At 42.0% G+C, this 15579-nt stretch overlaps 1 protein-coding gene across 1 annotated transcript; it reads right to left on the minus strand.

Moving 5' to 3' along the window:
• Positions 1 to 4150: 4150 nt before the first annotated feature.
• LOC132405000 (uncharacterized protein K02A2.6-like) lies at positions 4151 to 9492 on the minus strand. The gene is made up of 2 exons (XM_059989664.1): positions 9337 to 9492; positions 4151 to 7125 (listed from the first exon to the last, which is right to left on the minus strand). The coding sequence occupies exon 2, from the start codon at positions 5432 to 5434 to the stop codon at positions 4415 to 4417; it is 1020 nt and encodes a 339-aa protein (XP_059845647.1). The 5' UTR covers positions 5435 to 7125; positions 9337 to 9492; the 3' UTR covers positions 4151 to 4414.
• Between the last annotated feature and the right edge of the window lie 6087 nt (positions 9493 to 15579).

Here is a 15579-nt window from a genome sequence, read left to right on the forward strand (position 1 = left end):
AAAATTATATCTCACTGTTTCGTGTTGATATTCGATTATCCTCTGTTGACTTGTCTGTTCACTGTCTTTATCATGTGAGTAGAAGTTGCTGTTTCTTTTTAAGGTTTTAGAGTATTAAATGCTGTTCTTTTTTAGATTTCTCTGAAAAAAAGCAGGCATTGCATTTCATTCTGTTCAAATTGTCATAAGATTTCATTTAAACTGCAAACAATTGCCAAAATACCCTCCTCCAGAAGAAAATGTTTGACAAATATACATCTTATTTCTTTACGCATCTACAGGCTTTCTTCCAATTGCCCACTGATCAATGCTAAAATGCTGTACCTGCCTTTTTCATAAATAATCTATCCGCAACTTGAGGTTTTGACCGCAACTTTCAGTCTTGGATTTGTGCTATAAGTTATGCTTTGCAATCCTGATTTGGTGTACGTCAACTTTTTGACCTGTGCTAGGCTCATAGACAAATCGTCTAACTAATGTCTTTATTTCCTCTGTTACCAAGTGTTTTGCATGGAGTTCTACCATAATCATCCTTCACAATTCCTCCAGTCTCACTTTATTTTGCTATGTCGCCTTAGGTGGAAAACAATTCATGACATCTGAGAGGAAATGGATTCATGCTTTTATTCGCGTCTCTGCCTGAATCAAGCCATCCACTTGGCACTTGTTTATATAATTGAATCAAAATCAGTGTTTCTTAAGCATCAGATATTTTTGTTTCTGTGACAATGAAATCATCTTCTTGCATCTGTTGAATATAATTTTTTGCCATTAATAGTGGGTTTAACACATAATAACATATCCATTTTACAAGAGATGCATTCTAGAAGCTTCTAATACTGGGACAGAGACTGTTGTTGACCATGGCGGAAAGTGTTCTCAACTTTAAATATCAGATGCAACTATCTGTTCAATGCTTGGATTGTAGGACTTGCTCCATGTTGTCAAAATTGCCAAAATTTCCAATGTAATAGATTATATGTACTTCCTTTTCCACTTTTAATAGGCTTTTAATAGGCTTGTCTATTTTTGTTTAAACAAATAGTACAGACTCTAATTTTGATTTTTTTCTTGTTTATTATGATTTAAATAAAACAATTTTTTGTGATCATTGCAGTATTGGTAAAGTCAGAATTTACTCCCCGCCCGTAATTTCTCTCGGAAATGTCTCTGAAAGCCAACTTCAGTAACTGCTGCAGCTCTTTTAGTGAGAGTGAGAATTTTGGCATTTAAACCCAATGATATTGAAGGGATGATAATACATTAGGATGGTATGCATCTTGAAGGACATTTTTTAGATGTTGGTATTTTCAAAGATCTGGTTGTGGTGATCACAATTTTGAGAGGTTCTGTCAGGGTAGCCTGAGTAAGTAACTTTAGTGCAACATCAAGGGGTTTTTTTCAGATATATGAAGAGTAAAAGAGAGGTGAGAGTGGATATTTGATCACTGGAAAATGATGCTGAAGAAGTATTAAAGGGGGACAAAGAGATGAAGAGGTATCAGACATATCCAATAAGTATCTTGCATCACTCTTCACTGTGGGAAACACTAGCAACATGCTGAAATTCAAAAGTGTCAGGGGGCAGAAGTGAGTGCAGTCAATATTGCTAAGTAGTTGGTGAAAGGTCTGAAGGTAAATAAGTCACCTGCAGCAGATAGACAAATAGCCTATTTCCAAGTTGTATGATTCTGTACCTCTAGGGCAGTCTGTTCACTTTATGTATATTTAAAATTATGTGAACATAATTTAACATATAATCATCTCAAGTTCAAATAAAGTTTGATCATCATTTAACCACACATGAATCTAGCCAAATGTAACAGTGTTCCTTTGGAGCCAAGGTGTAAAACACTTTACCAATAGTACATAGCACACAGCACATAGCACATATGGTTATGACAGCAAAAAACATACAGTCACAAAAAAACATGTACCCCAAGCCCCGGAAGACATAGCCTGCAGAATGATGGTGCATGGGAAGTTGTCTTGGTCCATCTTGTTCTTCCACCGAGTGACCACTGGAGCTGCGCTGCCTGGAAGGAGCCAGCCTGGACATAAGCACCCTCAGTGACCTCCGCTCTCTCTTACACCACCTCGGGTCTTCTCTCCTGGGCAGCTGCAACAGGTGGCTCCATGTTCTGATGGTCTTGAATGCACCACAACGGAGGAAAAGTAGCTGCCCCACTGTCGGTCTCGCCAATGAACCAGACTTCCAGTATTCCACGTTACCAATGTCCACAATGACCATCGCTCTCACCTTCTTTTGGAGAAGTCCAGGCGATAACAAAACTACAGCACACATTAAGTCACTATTGAGCAACTTGTGGATGGGGTAAACCTGCAGTACTTGATACTCTTGATAACCAGTAGTGTGTTACAAACATAAAAATACATAAAGGACAAACAATTGCACCTTCGGTTGGACCTGGAGAGGCCACCACGTCCAAGCGCACAGCCATCTTACTGAAAGCATATAGGCAGAGCATACTGGCTTTATTACAAAGGGCATCTCACTTCTGACTGTTCTGAGTAATAATTCTTTTACATAACCAGTCAAAACTTTTCAAAGACAAAAATGTTATCCAAGAAATAGTTAATTAAGAAAAAGCTGATACTCTGCTGCTTTGGATTTTCTCACTAAACTCTTCTAGTTGTTGTTATTAGTCCTTTAGAGCTATTTGAAAAAGAGGAGCTGTAATCAGTTCAGAACCTACATTTCAAGTATTTGGTTATTAACAAGCACCTTTCTCTGATTTTAGCAAGAATGGCAAATAAATCACATCAAATAAATTTTAACATAACTACCTGTATTGCTACCACAAAATACCTGTAAGTTAATCAATCTTTAAATTCTGTATATATTAATAAGTAACCAGCTGAAAGTCATTTGTCCAGGTGATCTGTAATCTCCTCATCTGAAGGAGCTGCAGGAAAGTACTCATAAATTATGATTTATATGGTATTTACATGCATTAGATTGTACATTAGAATGACAGCCATGGTGACTGTGTTTTTTACTTTTTTCTGATCTAATAGAAAGTCACTAAATGCCAATAGTCACTAAATGTACCCCCCAAAAAAATCACTTTATCAGAGTTGGCATGCAAAATTTTATACACACTCCAGCCAACTCTGTTGTTCTGCATTGCCTGGAGTGTATATGTAGAGCTCCATGCCTTTTTTCAGCATCCATTGTTTACACAATGCTTACAAAATGAGTGCCACTTTTCTGTCATTTTTGGTTGAATTTCATATTTAAGGCTTCTCATTTAAATTACAGATAATAGTCTCTTGACATTTCTGAGCGTCTTTTAATAAACAGTAGTGCAATTCATTCAAAGAAAATTGATTGATAAAGACTGAAAGAATAATTGTGATCTTCCCTTGTAATCTTCCTTTCTGCTGCAAGTAGTTGTTGGATTCCTATGGTTTTGATCTGGTGTTCTTCTAGCAATCAGGAAAGAGGCACAAAACTTGTTACTTCATGATTGTTTTATTAAAAGTTGATAGAACAAAGAGAAATCCCACTATTACCAGTACACCTGTGTATCCTTGACACTTTGCCAAAGTAATGTAGTCCATTTGTAAGTGTAAAAAAGTACCATGTACCAGGTAGGGCAGGGACACTTAATTGTAGCCTTTCCTTCACTCCAGGATTTGTTTTCTGGTATGTCAGGCATCTTTCAAACATTTGTTAGCTTATACTCTGAACTTTGGATTCCACTAGCATTGGGAAAATCTTTGAATCACCTTTTGAAATTCCAATACATCCTGGAGAGTATATTTGCTGTGCCAGATAATGAAGCAAAGTAGTTGGCACTAGTAGTCTATGACTAGTGCCATATCTCCATGCTCCATCAATATTTAACTTCTGAACATTCATCATCCAGATCCGTTTTTCCTGGTTAGAACATTGAGCTTTCATCTCTCGAATATCTTGTGATACAGAGTATAACTTTGTTTCCATAATTCCCACTGTCGGGTTCACGCTATATGTTCTTGGCACTTCCTTTACTCCTTCCTGTGTTGCTTCTTTCACCATTGCATCCATGAATGCATTTTCACAACTTTCCATAGTAGTCATTTTGGAGTGGCTTTTACACTTTAATACTGATGCACCATCAATAACTCACTCTGAGACGTAAAGGCGAGTTATCAGCTTTTATTGACTGGAAGAAGGAACCAGTAGTGAGTGACCACCATACTACATCCTGGAGACTGAGAGGCCAGGCCCAGGCTCTGATCTCCCTTATACAGGGGTCTGTGGGAGGGGCCACAGGAGCAGTCAGCAGGGGGCGTGTCCAGACAGGCACATAGTTCACCACATTCACCCCCCCCCCTTTGTTTTAAAAGAGTCCCCATGTGGCCAAGTTTCTTACAGGTTAAGTCTATCAGGTGGTCGAATCTGTCACTACGATCTACGTAGCACCGGCTGTAATTGCACAGATGCCGGCGGTGGCAGTGATTGCACAGGAGATGGAGGTTGTGCTGGTTCCAGACCACTAGGCGCCAGTGGTCCCTCACGCATGTGCGAGGCGCCTGGTATATATGTGTACGAAACGCCCGGTATATGAGTGTCGTGAGGAGTATGTGTAGGGCCTGGTGACCGCGGTGTCACCTCAGGTACAGGGTTCATAGTTACCGGAGAGTGTTCAGGGTAGTGGTCTGCTGCACCTGCGGGCGCCAGGTCGCGGACGGAGACCGTGTCCTCCTGCCCATCAAGTAAGACCACGTAAGCATACTGGGGGTTCGCATGTAGAAGGTGAACCCTCTCGACCAGCGGGGAGTATTTATTACTCCTCACATGTTTTCCGAGCAGCACTGGCCCTGGGGATGTCAGCCAAACTGGTAGAGTGGTCCCAGTGTCAGACTTCCTGGGAAAAGAGAATAGGCGCTCGTGAGGGGTGGCATTGGTGGACGTACACAACAGAGAGCGGATAGAGTGGAGTGCCTCAGGGAGGACCTCTTGCCATCGAGAGACCAGCAACCCTTTTGACTTAAGGGCTAACAGTGTGGCCTTCCACACTGTGGCATTCTCCCTCTCCACCTGTCCATTTCCCCGGGGATTATAACTCATAGTCCAACTAGTAGCAATGCCCCTAGCTAGCAGGTACTGGCGCAGCTCGTCACTCATAAAGGAGGACCCTCTATCACTGTGGATATAGCAGGGATACCCGAACAGAGTGAAGAGCTGGCGCAGGGTTTTTATGACGGATGTGGCAGTGGTGTCGGGGCAGGGAATGGCAAAGGGGAACCGTGAGCACTTGTCGATAACATCAAGTAAATAGACATTGCGGTCGGTGGAGGGAAGGGGGCCCTTAAAGTCAACACTCAGTCGCTCAAAAGGGCGGGTGGCCTTGACAAGTTGCATCATGTCAGGACGGTAGAAGTGCGGTTTGCACTCAGCGCAGATTTGGCAGTCCCTGGTCATCGTCCTGATGTCCTCAAGGTATTCCGGGCTTTCACAAAATGGTAAAATCGGGTGACCCCCGGATAGCAAAGTTGTGCATGAAGGGTGTACAGCTGGTCGAGCTGTGTGCTAGCACACGCTCCCCAGGATAGGGCATCAGGGGGCTCGTTGAGTCTGCCAGGCCGGTACAGAATATCATAGGTGTAGGTGGAGAGTTCTATTCTCCACCGCAAAATCTTATCATTTTTGATTTTGCCCCGCTGTTGGTTGCTGAACATGAACGCAACCGAGCGCTGGTCAGTCAGCAAGGTGAATCTTTTGCCAGCGAGATAGTGCCTCCAGTGCCTAACAGCCTCCACTATGGCCTGGGCTTCTTTCTCCACCGCGGAGTGCCGAATTTCAGAGCCTTGGAGGGTACGAGAGAAGAATGCTACTGGCCTGCCTGCCTGATTGAGGGTAGCAGCCAGAGCGAAATCAGAGGCATCACACTCTAATGTAGTATGGTGGTCACTCACTGCTGGTTCCTTCTTCCAGTCAATAAAAGCCGATATCTTGCCTTTATGTCTCAGAGTTAGTTATTAATGGTGCATCAATTTTATTGACTGGAAGAAGGAACCAGCAGTGAGTGACCACCATACTACATCCTGGAGACTGAGAGGCCAGGCCCAGGCTCTGATCGCCTTTATACAGGGGTCTCTGGGAGGAGCCACAGGAGCAGTCAGCAGGGGGCGTGACCAGACAGGCACACGTAGTTCACCACAAATACAGCAACTTCTGTGACTGCAGTCATATGACATCCATGAGTTGAGCATTGTTGATTGAGATTCCTTCAACCGTAAGAAAGCCTCTGTCTCCATAAGTTTCCAAAATCATAAACAATTTCAAAAGCATATCGGGGATCAGTGTAGATATTAGCTGATCTTTCTTCCACCAACTTCTAGGCTTCACTGAAAGCTTTTAGTTCTGTCTGTCCTGCAGAGTTACCTGGATACATGTTTCCTGATACCAGCACTTCAGTTTCAGAAACAACGGCTCACCCAGCCATTCGAATTCCTCTCTCAGTCATTGAGGAAACATCAGCAAAGAATCATATCTTTGACAGAGCAATCACCAACAGGACACCATCAGTCTCAATGTATTTGAGTTAAGATTGCTATCATGTGTTTCTTGTTGACATAAAGTACAAGGTTAATGATCTACCTGTATCAGGCATTCCTAATGCAGGTGCAGTGCATAAAGTCACCTTTAAAGTTGGAAAACATTCTGTTTTTCTTCATTAAGTGTGATAAGGAGGTCTGAATGTTTCTTGACCTCAGTAGATTATTGAGCAGTTGGGCAATAGTTGATAAAACTGCCACTAGCTTGTGAATACATTAACAATGGGCGGGCTCATGTTTGGTCCTGTGTGTCTTTTTTCACTCCCTTTGACTTTATTGGAGCAAGCTGTGATGTAGCTGTCAATCTTATTTGTTTCATCACTTGAGTTACTAGAGGCCACTGTAATGTCCATGTCATGTCCATCCTGGTGGAGTCATATTGAGAGACTGTTCAGAGTAGTCTGTAATCCTCCAGAGTTCGGATGTCGGGAGACTGTATGGTGTGAGCTGTAATTCCTCTGGTCGAGCTTCAGAAGACGGTGTTTCCCAGGCAGAGCACCAGCAGGACCGCCCACTTGAAGTTGCAGCTGCACTTTTCAACTTCGTTTCAGTTTGCTTTAAATTAAGCATTATAAAGTCATTCAACACAGAAGCAGACCCTTTAGCCCAAATGGTTCATGCTGACTGTAGCATATTCCCTGTTAGTTTAAGTGCCTGCATAATCCTCCAAGTCCGTCCCCTCCATGTGCCTATCCAAATCCCTCTTAAATGTAACAATAGCACCTGCCTTGACCACTTCCTCTGGCAGCTGATTCCAGGTACTCACTACTTTCTGTGTAAAGATTTTTCCTTTCAGTTATCTTGTAAATCTCTCCCCTCTTCAATTAGTACTCCTAGTTTTGGACACTGCATCCCTGGGAATGACCATCCCTCATGATTTTATAAATTTCTATAAGGTAATGTCTCATTCTCCTTCACTCCAAGGGATAAAAATCCAGCATAGTCAACCTCTCCCTATAACTCAGACCTTCTCATCCAGGCTGCATCCTTGTAAATCTATTCTGCACTCTCTCCTGCTTTTCTGTAACAGGGTGATCAAATACTCCAAATACAGCCTCACCAACAACTTAAATATCTGCAATATAATGTTTCTACTCCTCAACTCAATGCCTTGACTGATGAAGACTAACATGACAGACACTTCCTTCACAACCATGTCTACGTGCTTGCTCACTTTCAGCAAACTGTGCATTAGTACTCCCAGGTCCCTCTGTCCCACAACTCTTTGTCAGCTCCCTTCTGGTCTTTGAATAGGTACTACCTTGGTGACAGTGTCCAAAATGCATCACCTGACTCTCAATTACCTTGAAACCCACTTGTCATTCCTCAGTGCATTTCCCTAACTGATCAACATCTTTTTGCAATTTATTGTAACTTGTTTCTCTATCAACAAAATCACCTAATTCACAAGCAAACTTGCTAATTATGCCATATAATGAATAACAAAGGTCCCAACACATGCCTGCAGGACATCACACTATCAGAGGCCTCCATCTGGAGCATTGACCTTCAACCATCATCTTCTGCTTCCTATCAAGTCAATTCTGAATCCACCTTGCTAGCTCCCCTGAATTCCATGTGACCTAACTTTCCAGATCAGTCTGCCTTGTAGGCCTTGTCAAAGGCCTTACTAAAGACCATATAGATAACATCCGCTGCTCTATATTTATCTATTCCTTTAGAAAAACTCTGGAAGATTCATCAAATATGACTTCCCATGCAAACAAACATGCCAACAACTCCTGATCAGGCCTTGACTATCTGAGTGATCGTAGATCTTGTCCTTCAGAACTACTTTCCATTACTGAGATCAGGCTCCAGGCCTGCAATTCTCTGGCCTGCTTGAACTATGGAACAAAGTTAGCCACACTCCAGTCTTCTGTGGCTAATGAGAAAACAAATATCACTACAAGGACCTCCACGATTTCTTCCCTGGCCTCCCGTAAGGTGCAGGTGTGCACTTGGTCAGGCCTGGGGATATGCTCATTTTAATGCACTTCAAGACTCCGTCATTGTAGTGTGCAGTTGATCCAAAACCTTTACATATTACCATCAGTTCTTTGGCATCCACGATGCTCTCCTTAGTAAACAGCCAAGGAGAAATTGATATTAAAAATCTCAGCCATCTTCTATGGCTTCACACAGAAGAGGAACTAGTCCCTTTCTTGTCACCCTTTTACTTTTAATATATTAAAGAACCACTTGGGATTATCTAAAACACTGCCAACTAAATCTACTCCATAGCCTTTTTTTCCCATCTTGCTTTCCCACTTAAGCCTCATCTTAACTCATAATGTTCATCCAAGGATTCATTTGTCACCAGGTGCCAAAAAGTGATGTGCACTTCCTTCTTTTTCCTGACCAGAACTTTGATATCTCTCATCAAGCAGAGTTCCCTGAACCTGGTATGTTTATATGTCACCCTATCAGGAATGTGCTAACCCTGGACTCTTTGAAATGATCTTTTTAAAGCTTCCCATTTGCTATCTGTTCCTTTGGCTTTAAATACAGTTGACCCCAGCTGGATCCTGCCTAATGCCCTCAAAGTTGGCCCTGTTCTATTTCAGGTGTTTAACCTATGGACTCGTTCTGACTTTTGCCATAAAAATTTTAAAACTAATAGAATAGTAGTCGCTGGATCCAAAGTGCTCCCCAAATGCCACTTCAGTTACTTGACCAGCTCCATTTCCCAAGAGGAGGTCCAGAATTGCTCCTTCCTGAGTAGGGTCCTCTATGTCTTGTCTGAGGAAACTGTTTTAGACTTACCATATAAATTCTGCTCCATCCAATCCTTTGTACTCCAGTAGCTGTGTTGATATTGGGAAAATTGAAATCTCCTGCTGGCACTAGCCTACTATTCTCACAACTATGTGCAATTTCTCAAAACATCTGCTCCTCAAATTCCCGTAGCCTAGTCGATACATTCACATATTAAACAACTGATGAAACAAATTTCAACACTGAAAATAATAATACTTAAAACCTACCAAGGTTTTATCATTATAAACAAACTCTAATCGATGCCTGGATAATTGATTAACTATAAAGTAAAATCCCCATGCAACTTCAACATGTAGTTTGAAAAGTAAACATGAATATTAAAACATGTTCTTGTTCAATTAAGATAATAAACTTAATTTCAGAAATTTTCTTTAAAGCACAGCAATTTTCTCACAAATGAATGCAAAACGGCTCTACTTAATAAATATTACAAAGATTAAAAAATTGCAGTGATGTTGATCAAGCTTTCATTTCTGCCTATTAGTCACCTAGGTTAATAAACTACAGGGCAATTGTTGATGCCATCAAGTATTTAGCAACTCAGAAACTTTATTTTTATTTTATCAAAGCTCACATGATGCTGGTTAAAGTTGGCACTGGTGAAGCCCAGCATATCTACTTATCGACTGCAAACAAAACAAAGAATACAACTAAATACCTTATTAATAACACTTCTTGTAAAATTTATGGTAAATTTCAATGCAAAATATGATGAGGTGAGCAAAGGCAGACATCTATTCATCCTACCCTAAACTGCTTTATTCTTTCCACAATTCCGTCAATGCCTCCTCCCCTTAAGAACTACAGCCCATCTTCAAACAAAGACAGTGTACACATTAACCAAATACCTGACTGATCCACAACTCTTTCAGATGTGGAAGGAATCTGGACTATCTAATTAAAGCCTATGAGGTTGCAGGGAGAACGTGCAGATGTGATGGTGTTGGGTTTGCTGACTGCAAAGTTCTAAACTCAAAGACCTTAAGCCTTATCGGATATAATTAGCCATTGGTATTTTCACAAAGGGAAGTTACACTGTAGCTATCCTATCTTCAAAGACTAGTTCACTTCCCTGTTTATGCTCCATGGAGGGTGTGGCTGTCAATACCCACTATTTGAGTAGTGGGTCCCTCCTCACTACCAAGGAGATGCATCCAGCTAACATAGCTCATTTACTTTCAGTGATGCAAACAACATTCTTAAAACACATTTAAAACTCACAGAGGATTTCTATCTTAGACATATCCAAGTTAGGAAGCATTTCTAAAACACAACGCTTAACTTATTTTCAAATCACAGGTGCAATTCCTATCAATTAAAAAGACATATCAATGATGTAGATAAATGAATCATCCATCGCAGAAATGGATTCTACTTCATCCCCTGTATCTTCCATGCTTCTTGATGTTTCTTTACCATTTCTAATCAGCCTGAACAGCTCTTTACATTTATACCATTTCTTTTCACACATATAGATGTATTTCATCAGATATTTCATCAGATGTGTTTCATCAGATGTGTATTCAAAAGGTCTAAAAGCTTTTTTGGAGACACTGATCTCAGCTAAATTAAAGTAAGCCATAAAGCTTACTTCCTTGAGCACATAAATATTCCAATATTAATAGATCAATTATTGATATGCTAGATTATATTATCCACCTGATCTGCAAGTCTCCTTGAACCAAGCAACTTAGACAGGTTTTGAAACAAGCCAAATTAAACAATCTTATACTGTACTCCTGGATATCAATAAACCAGATGCAATGAGTTACACCTTACTTTCCATAGATAAAGTATCCGCTATATACAGAGCTTGTTTGCAAAGGCATATTTTTAACATCAAGCTGATTACTGCTTACCATTTCCATTTTAAGAACTGAAGATTGGCTCCCATTTTTGAGCAGAAACTAAACAAAGAAATAACAGTTGAATGTTTATCACACTGTTTGATCTTAGAAGGAGCAGTTGCTATGCTTGGAAACAAAACTTTGCAAACACGAGGAAAAGACCAAGCTGCCTAGGAAGCAAATATCCATCACACTGTCAGCAGCAGAGGTCGAGATGGAACCCAAGCTGGTGGAGCCATGGGGCAGCAATATCACCAGCTGCAGCATTTGTCACCTATTTAAACTACATTTAAATGCAGTTTGTAGTGATCATAAATAAAATTTAATTCCAGTGTTTCATAGTTGCCATGTTTCTAGTGCCTCCCTGTTACGCTCTGTCCATGGCCCATGTCTTCTCCCAACAGGGTGTGTGTAGGCTGCAGGCATGATATACCTTAAAGACCCAAGCATGAGTGACTTTTACAGAGTCTAGCACCAGGACCCAGTTTCAAGTAAATCCATTTTAAGTAAAATATTTAATCCTGAAGTGAGACTCCCTCCAGTACTTGGCCTCCTTTCCTGAAATACCAACATTAATCATGATTCCAACCAGTCCCCACCCACCTACATAAACCCAAGCAGGTTATCTATGAATACTCCAGCTCTGTAACCCCCACTGACACACACCACTCCTTATGTGCTAATTGATACTTGGATTCAGCGCCCCTATACCATTGTTGTTCTTCCTGCATTCCCTGTTGAGGTAGTAGAGTCACAGAGTAATACAGCGTTGAAACAGGGCCTTTGGCCTAACCTGTTCATGCTGACCATGGTGCCCACTAAACTAGCTGAGCACCTCCTATCCATGTGCTTATCCAATCATCATGATGCATCAGCATATAGGAGGGAGACTGAAAACTTGGCTGAGTGGTGTCATAATGAGAAACTCTAACTCAATGTCAACAAGAACAAGGAACTGATTGTAGATTTCAAGGGAGGGAAACCAGAGTTCCATGAGCCAGTAATCATCGGAGGTTTAAAGGTGGAGAGAGTTAACAAATTTAAATTCCAGGGTGTTATTATTTCAGAGGATCTGTCCTAAACCCAGCACATAAGTGCAATTGGAAAGAAAGCACAACTTCCTAGGAGTCTGTGGAGATTCAGCATGATATCTAAAACTTTGACAAACTGCTATAGATATGTCGTGGAGAGGGTATTGGCTGCTTCATGACCAGGTATGGAAACATCAATGCCTTTGAACAGAAAATCCTATAAAAGGTAGTGGATTCAGCCCAGTAATTCACAAGTAAACTGCTCCCAACCATTGAGCACACCTACATGAAACATGCATCCATCATGGAAAGCAGCAACCATCATCAGAGACCCCCACCACCCAGATCATGTTTTTTTCCTCACTGCTGCCATCAGATAGAAGGTACAAATGCCTCAAGACTCACACCACCAGGTTCAAGAAAAATTACTACCCCACAACCATCAGGGTCCACCCATCCACTGAGATCTTCCCAAAATCAATTATCTCTCTTTATAGACTCTTTATCTTGATATCTCATGTTCTCATATCTGATGATGATGATGATGATGACAACTCAGACCTAAAAGGCCAGTGTCGGGCAAGGCCCAGAACGAAAGACAGTGTGGCACGCCACTCCTCACACAGACATTTCACAGTATTTTTCTTTATTTTACGAAGTCAAGTTGCGAGCTCAACACTCAACCTGGCACGGATGGAAAGCGTACTCAGGAATGGCCCGAGTGGACTCGAACCTGGGAACCTCCATTCCAAAGTCCGGCGCTGAAGTGTGCCACCAGCATATTTACTGCTATTTATTTATATTTGCATTTTAAGTTTGTTGTCTTCCACACTCTGGTTGATCTTTCATTGATCCTGTTATAGTTACTGTTCTATAAATTTGCTGAGTATGCCCAAAGAAAAATTAATCTCAGGGCTGTATATGGTGATATATATGTACTTCCATAGTAAAATTTATTTTAAACTTTGAACTTTGAATGTTGTTACTGCACTTGCCTCAACCAATTTCTTTGGTAGCTCAATCCATAAGTGCTGGTTCCTAAGGTTAGGCACCAATGATTCTTTCACCCTTCTCTCCACATACACTTTCTTTACTGGCTGTAGCACAGATCTTAACTATGGTGCTCTACAATCTTTTTCTTGAACACCACTAGCCACCATCCAGACAGCCTTTCACTACACAGTTATGAACTTTGTTGAAACGTTCTGCCATTTTATTTTATTTGGAGTCTATTTTTTAAGCTGCCTCTGCAAACCGCCTTAGTATCTTTTTGGTCAATATGGATGCTATATAAAGACAGGTTATTTTATCAATTGCACACTCTGAAATCCCTCGACTGACTCCTGCAATTGCTCTGCTGAACTGTTCCATGGGATCTCACAGTCTTTTTTAATGGGTTCTATTGAGTTTCATTATGTTGTGTCTGCCTGTAAGGATGATGGTGGTTGTATTTAGCATAAAGTTTGATAATAGATGCACTTTGAGCATTGAAACAAGCAGAATTAAGTGATGGCAGAGATTGGATATGAAAGAAGCAAAAGAAAATAAAGAATTCCAAGGCAAGCAGTCCACAAAAGACAGAGCGGAAGTCATCACCCTGACACAGCGGTGTCGAGAAAACAACCCCTCCCTCAGCGTTGCAAAAACAAAGGAGCCGGTTGTGGACTCCAGGAGGAACGTAGACAGGCTAACCCTATAGACGTCAATAGATCTGGGTTTGAGAGGATGAACAGCTTTAAGTTCCTCGCCATAAACATCACTGAGGATCTCACGTGGTCTGTACATATCGGCTGCATGGTGAAAAAGGCAGAACAGCACCTCTTTCACCTCAGACAGTTGAACATGTTTGGTATGGACCCCAAAATTCTAAGAACTTTCTGTAGGTGTTACGGGCAGGTCCAGAGCCTGCATTCCGGGTCTTGATCCGGTCCGCGGACTCCGGACTCTGGGTCTTGCTGCAGTCCCTCCTGTCACCCTTATGCCAAATAGGATCATCTTGGCTTAAGAAGGTGCATCTGTTGCCTATCAGCTGGTTATCAGCTATCAGCTGGTAGATATAGGGGACTCTGGGACCGAGCCTAGTTGGGGGGTGGGGGGGGGAGGCTGTCCTGCTCTGAACCTGTTTTGTCCTGTTCATTGGTTGTCTTGTACGAGCTGGTTTGCCATGTTTTGAGGTCTTTCATCTGATCGGCTCTGTTTGTTCCGGCTGTCCCAGCTTGGAGGGCCTACAGCTTCATTCTCAAGTTCTGTGAGTCAGCCTTGGAGTTACCCTGGACCAAATTCCCTTCTGATCCCTTGCCTCTGTTGGGTAGCAGGCCGGACTGCCATTGCCCGGTGGGGGAAATCTGTCCCCTTCCTAACCCTGACCTCTGATGGGTTGTTCCTGCTACTTGCCCAGGTGTTCTGCGACTTGCCTGGGCCTCTGTGTTCCTGCCTGGGAGGCGGCCCTGCCCAGGAGTTATGCGGCCGCCCAGGGAGCTCTCCTGCCTAGCCACGGACTCTGGGATCCAGCCCAGACACGAACTCTCTCTGAATCCCAGGATTACCTAGCATACCCTGGTCTCCCCATCTGGTTCTATCCTTTAGTTATTCCTGTCCTGCCCCGAGTACTTCAGAGCCTGCGTCCTGCACTTGGGTCCAGCCTCACGTCCCCCACTGTGACAGCAGGTGCACAATTGAGAGCATCCTGACTGGCTACATTACTGCCTGGTATGGGAGCTGTACTTCCCTCAATCGCAGGACTCTGCAGAGATTGGTGCGGACAGCCAAGCACATCTGTAGATGTGAACTTCCACTATTCAGGACGTTTACAAAGACAGGTGTGTAAAAAGGGCCTGAAGGATCATTGGAGACCCGAGACACCCCAACCACAAACTGTTGTAGCTGCTACCATCCGGGAAACGGTACCACAGCATAAAAACCAGGACCAACAGGCTCCAGGACAGCTTCTTCCACCAGGCCCTTCAGAATGCTTAATTCATGCTGACACAACTGTAATTCTATGTTATATTGACTGTCCTGGTGTGCATACTATTTGTTATAAATTACTATAATTGCACATTGCACATTTGAACAGAGACATAATGTAAATATTTTTACTCCTCATGTATATGAAGGATGTAAGTAATAAAGTCAATTCAATTCAATTATTGTTCACTTCCAAATGGTGTTGAAGAGTGGTTAGGTTACTTGACTAGCAACCCAGGTGACTGTACCAACAATGAGGCGACGTAAGTTCAAAACTCATCTTGACGGTTGTGGCCTTTAAATTCAGGTAGTAATCTGGAATGTAAAAAAAAGAAGGAAAATGCAAGTCTTTGCTATGTTAACCACAAAACACTTGAATGTTG

The sequence above is a fragment of the Hypanus sabinus genome, chromosome 2 (assembly GCF_030144855.1).
Source record: "Hypanus sabinus isolate sHypSab1 chromosome 2, sHypSab1.hap1, whole genome shotgun sequence".
Classification (NCBI taxonomy): Eukaryota; Metazoa; Chordata; class Chondrichthyes; order Myliobatiformes; family Dasyatidae; genus Hypanus; species Hypanus sabinus.

Bases quoted from the DNA above. Each gene is read 5' to 3' on its own strand.
- LOC132405000 (XM_059989664.1), bottom strand. From the start codon at position 5,434: ATGACCAGGGACTGCCAAATCTGCGCTGAGTGCAAACCGCACTTCTAC.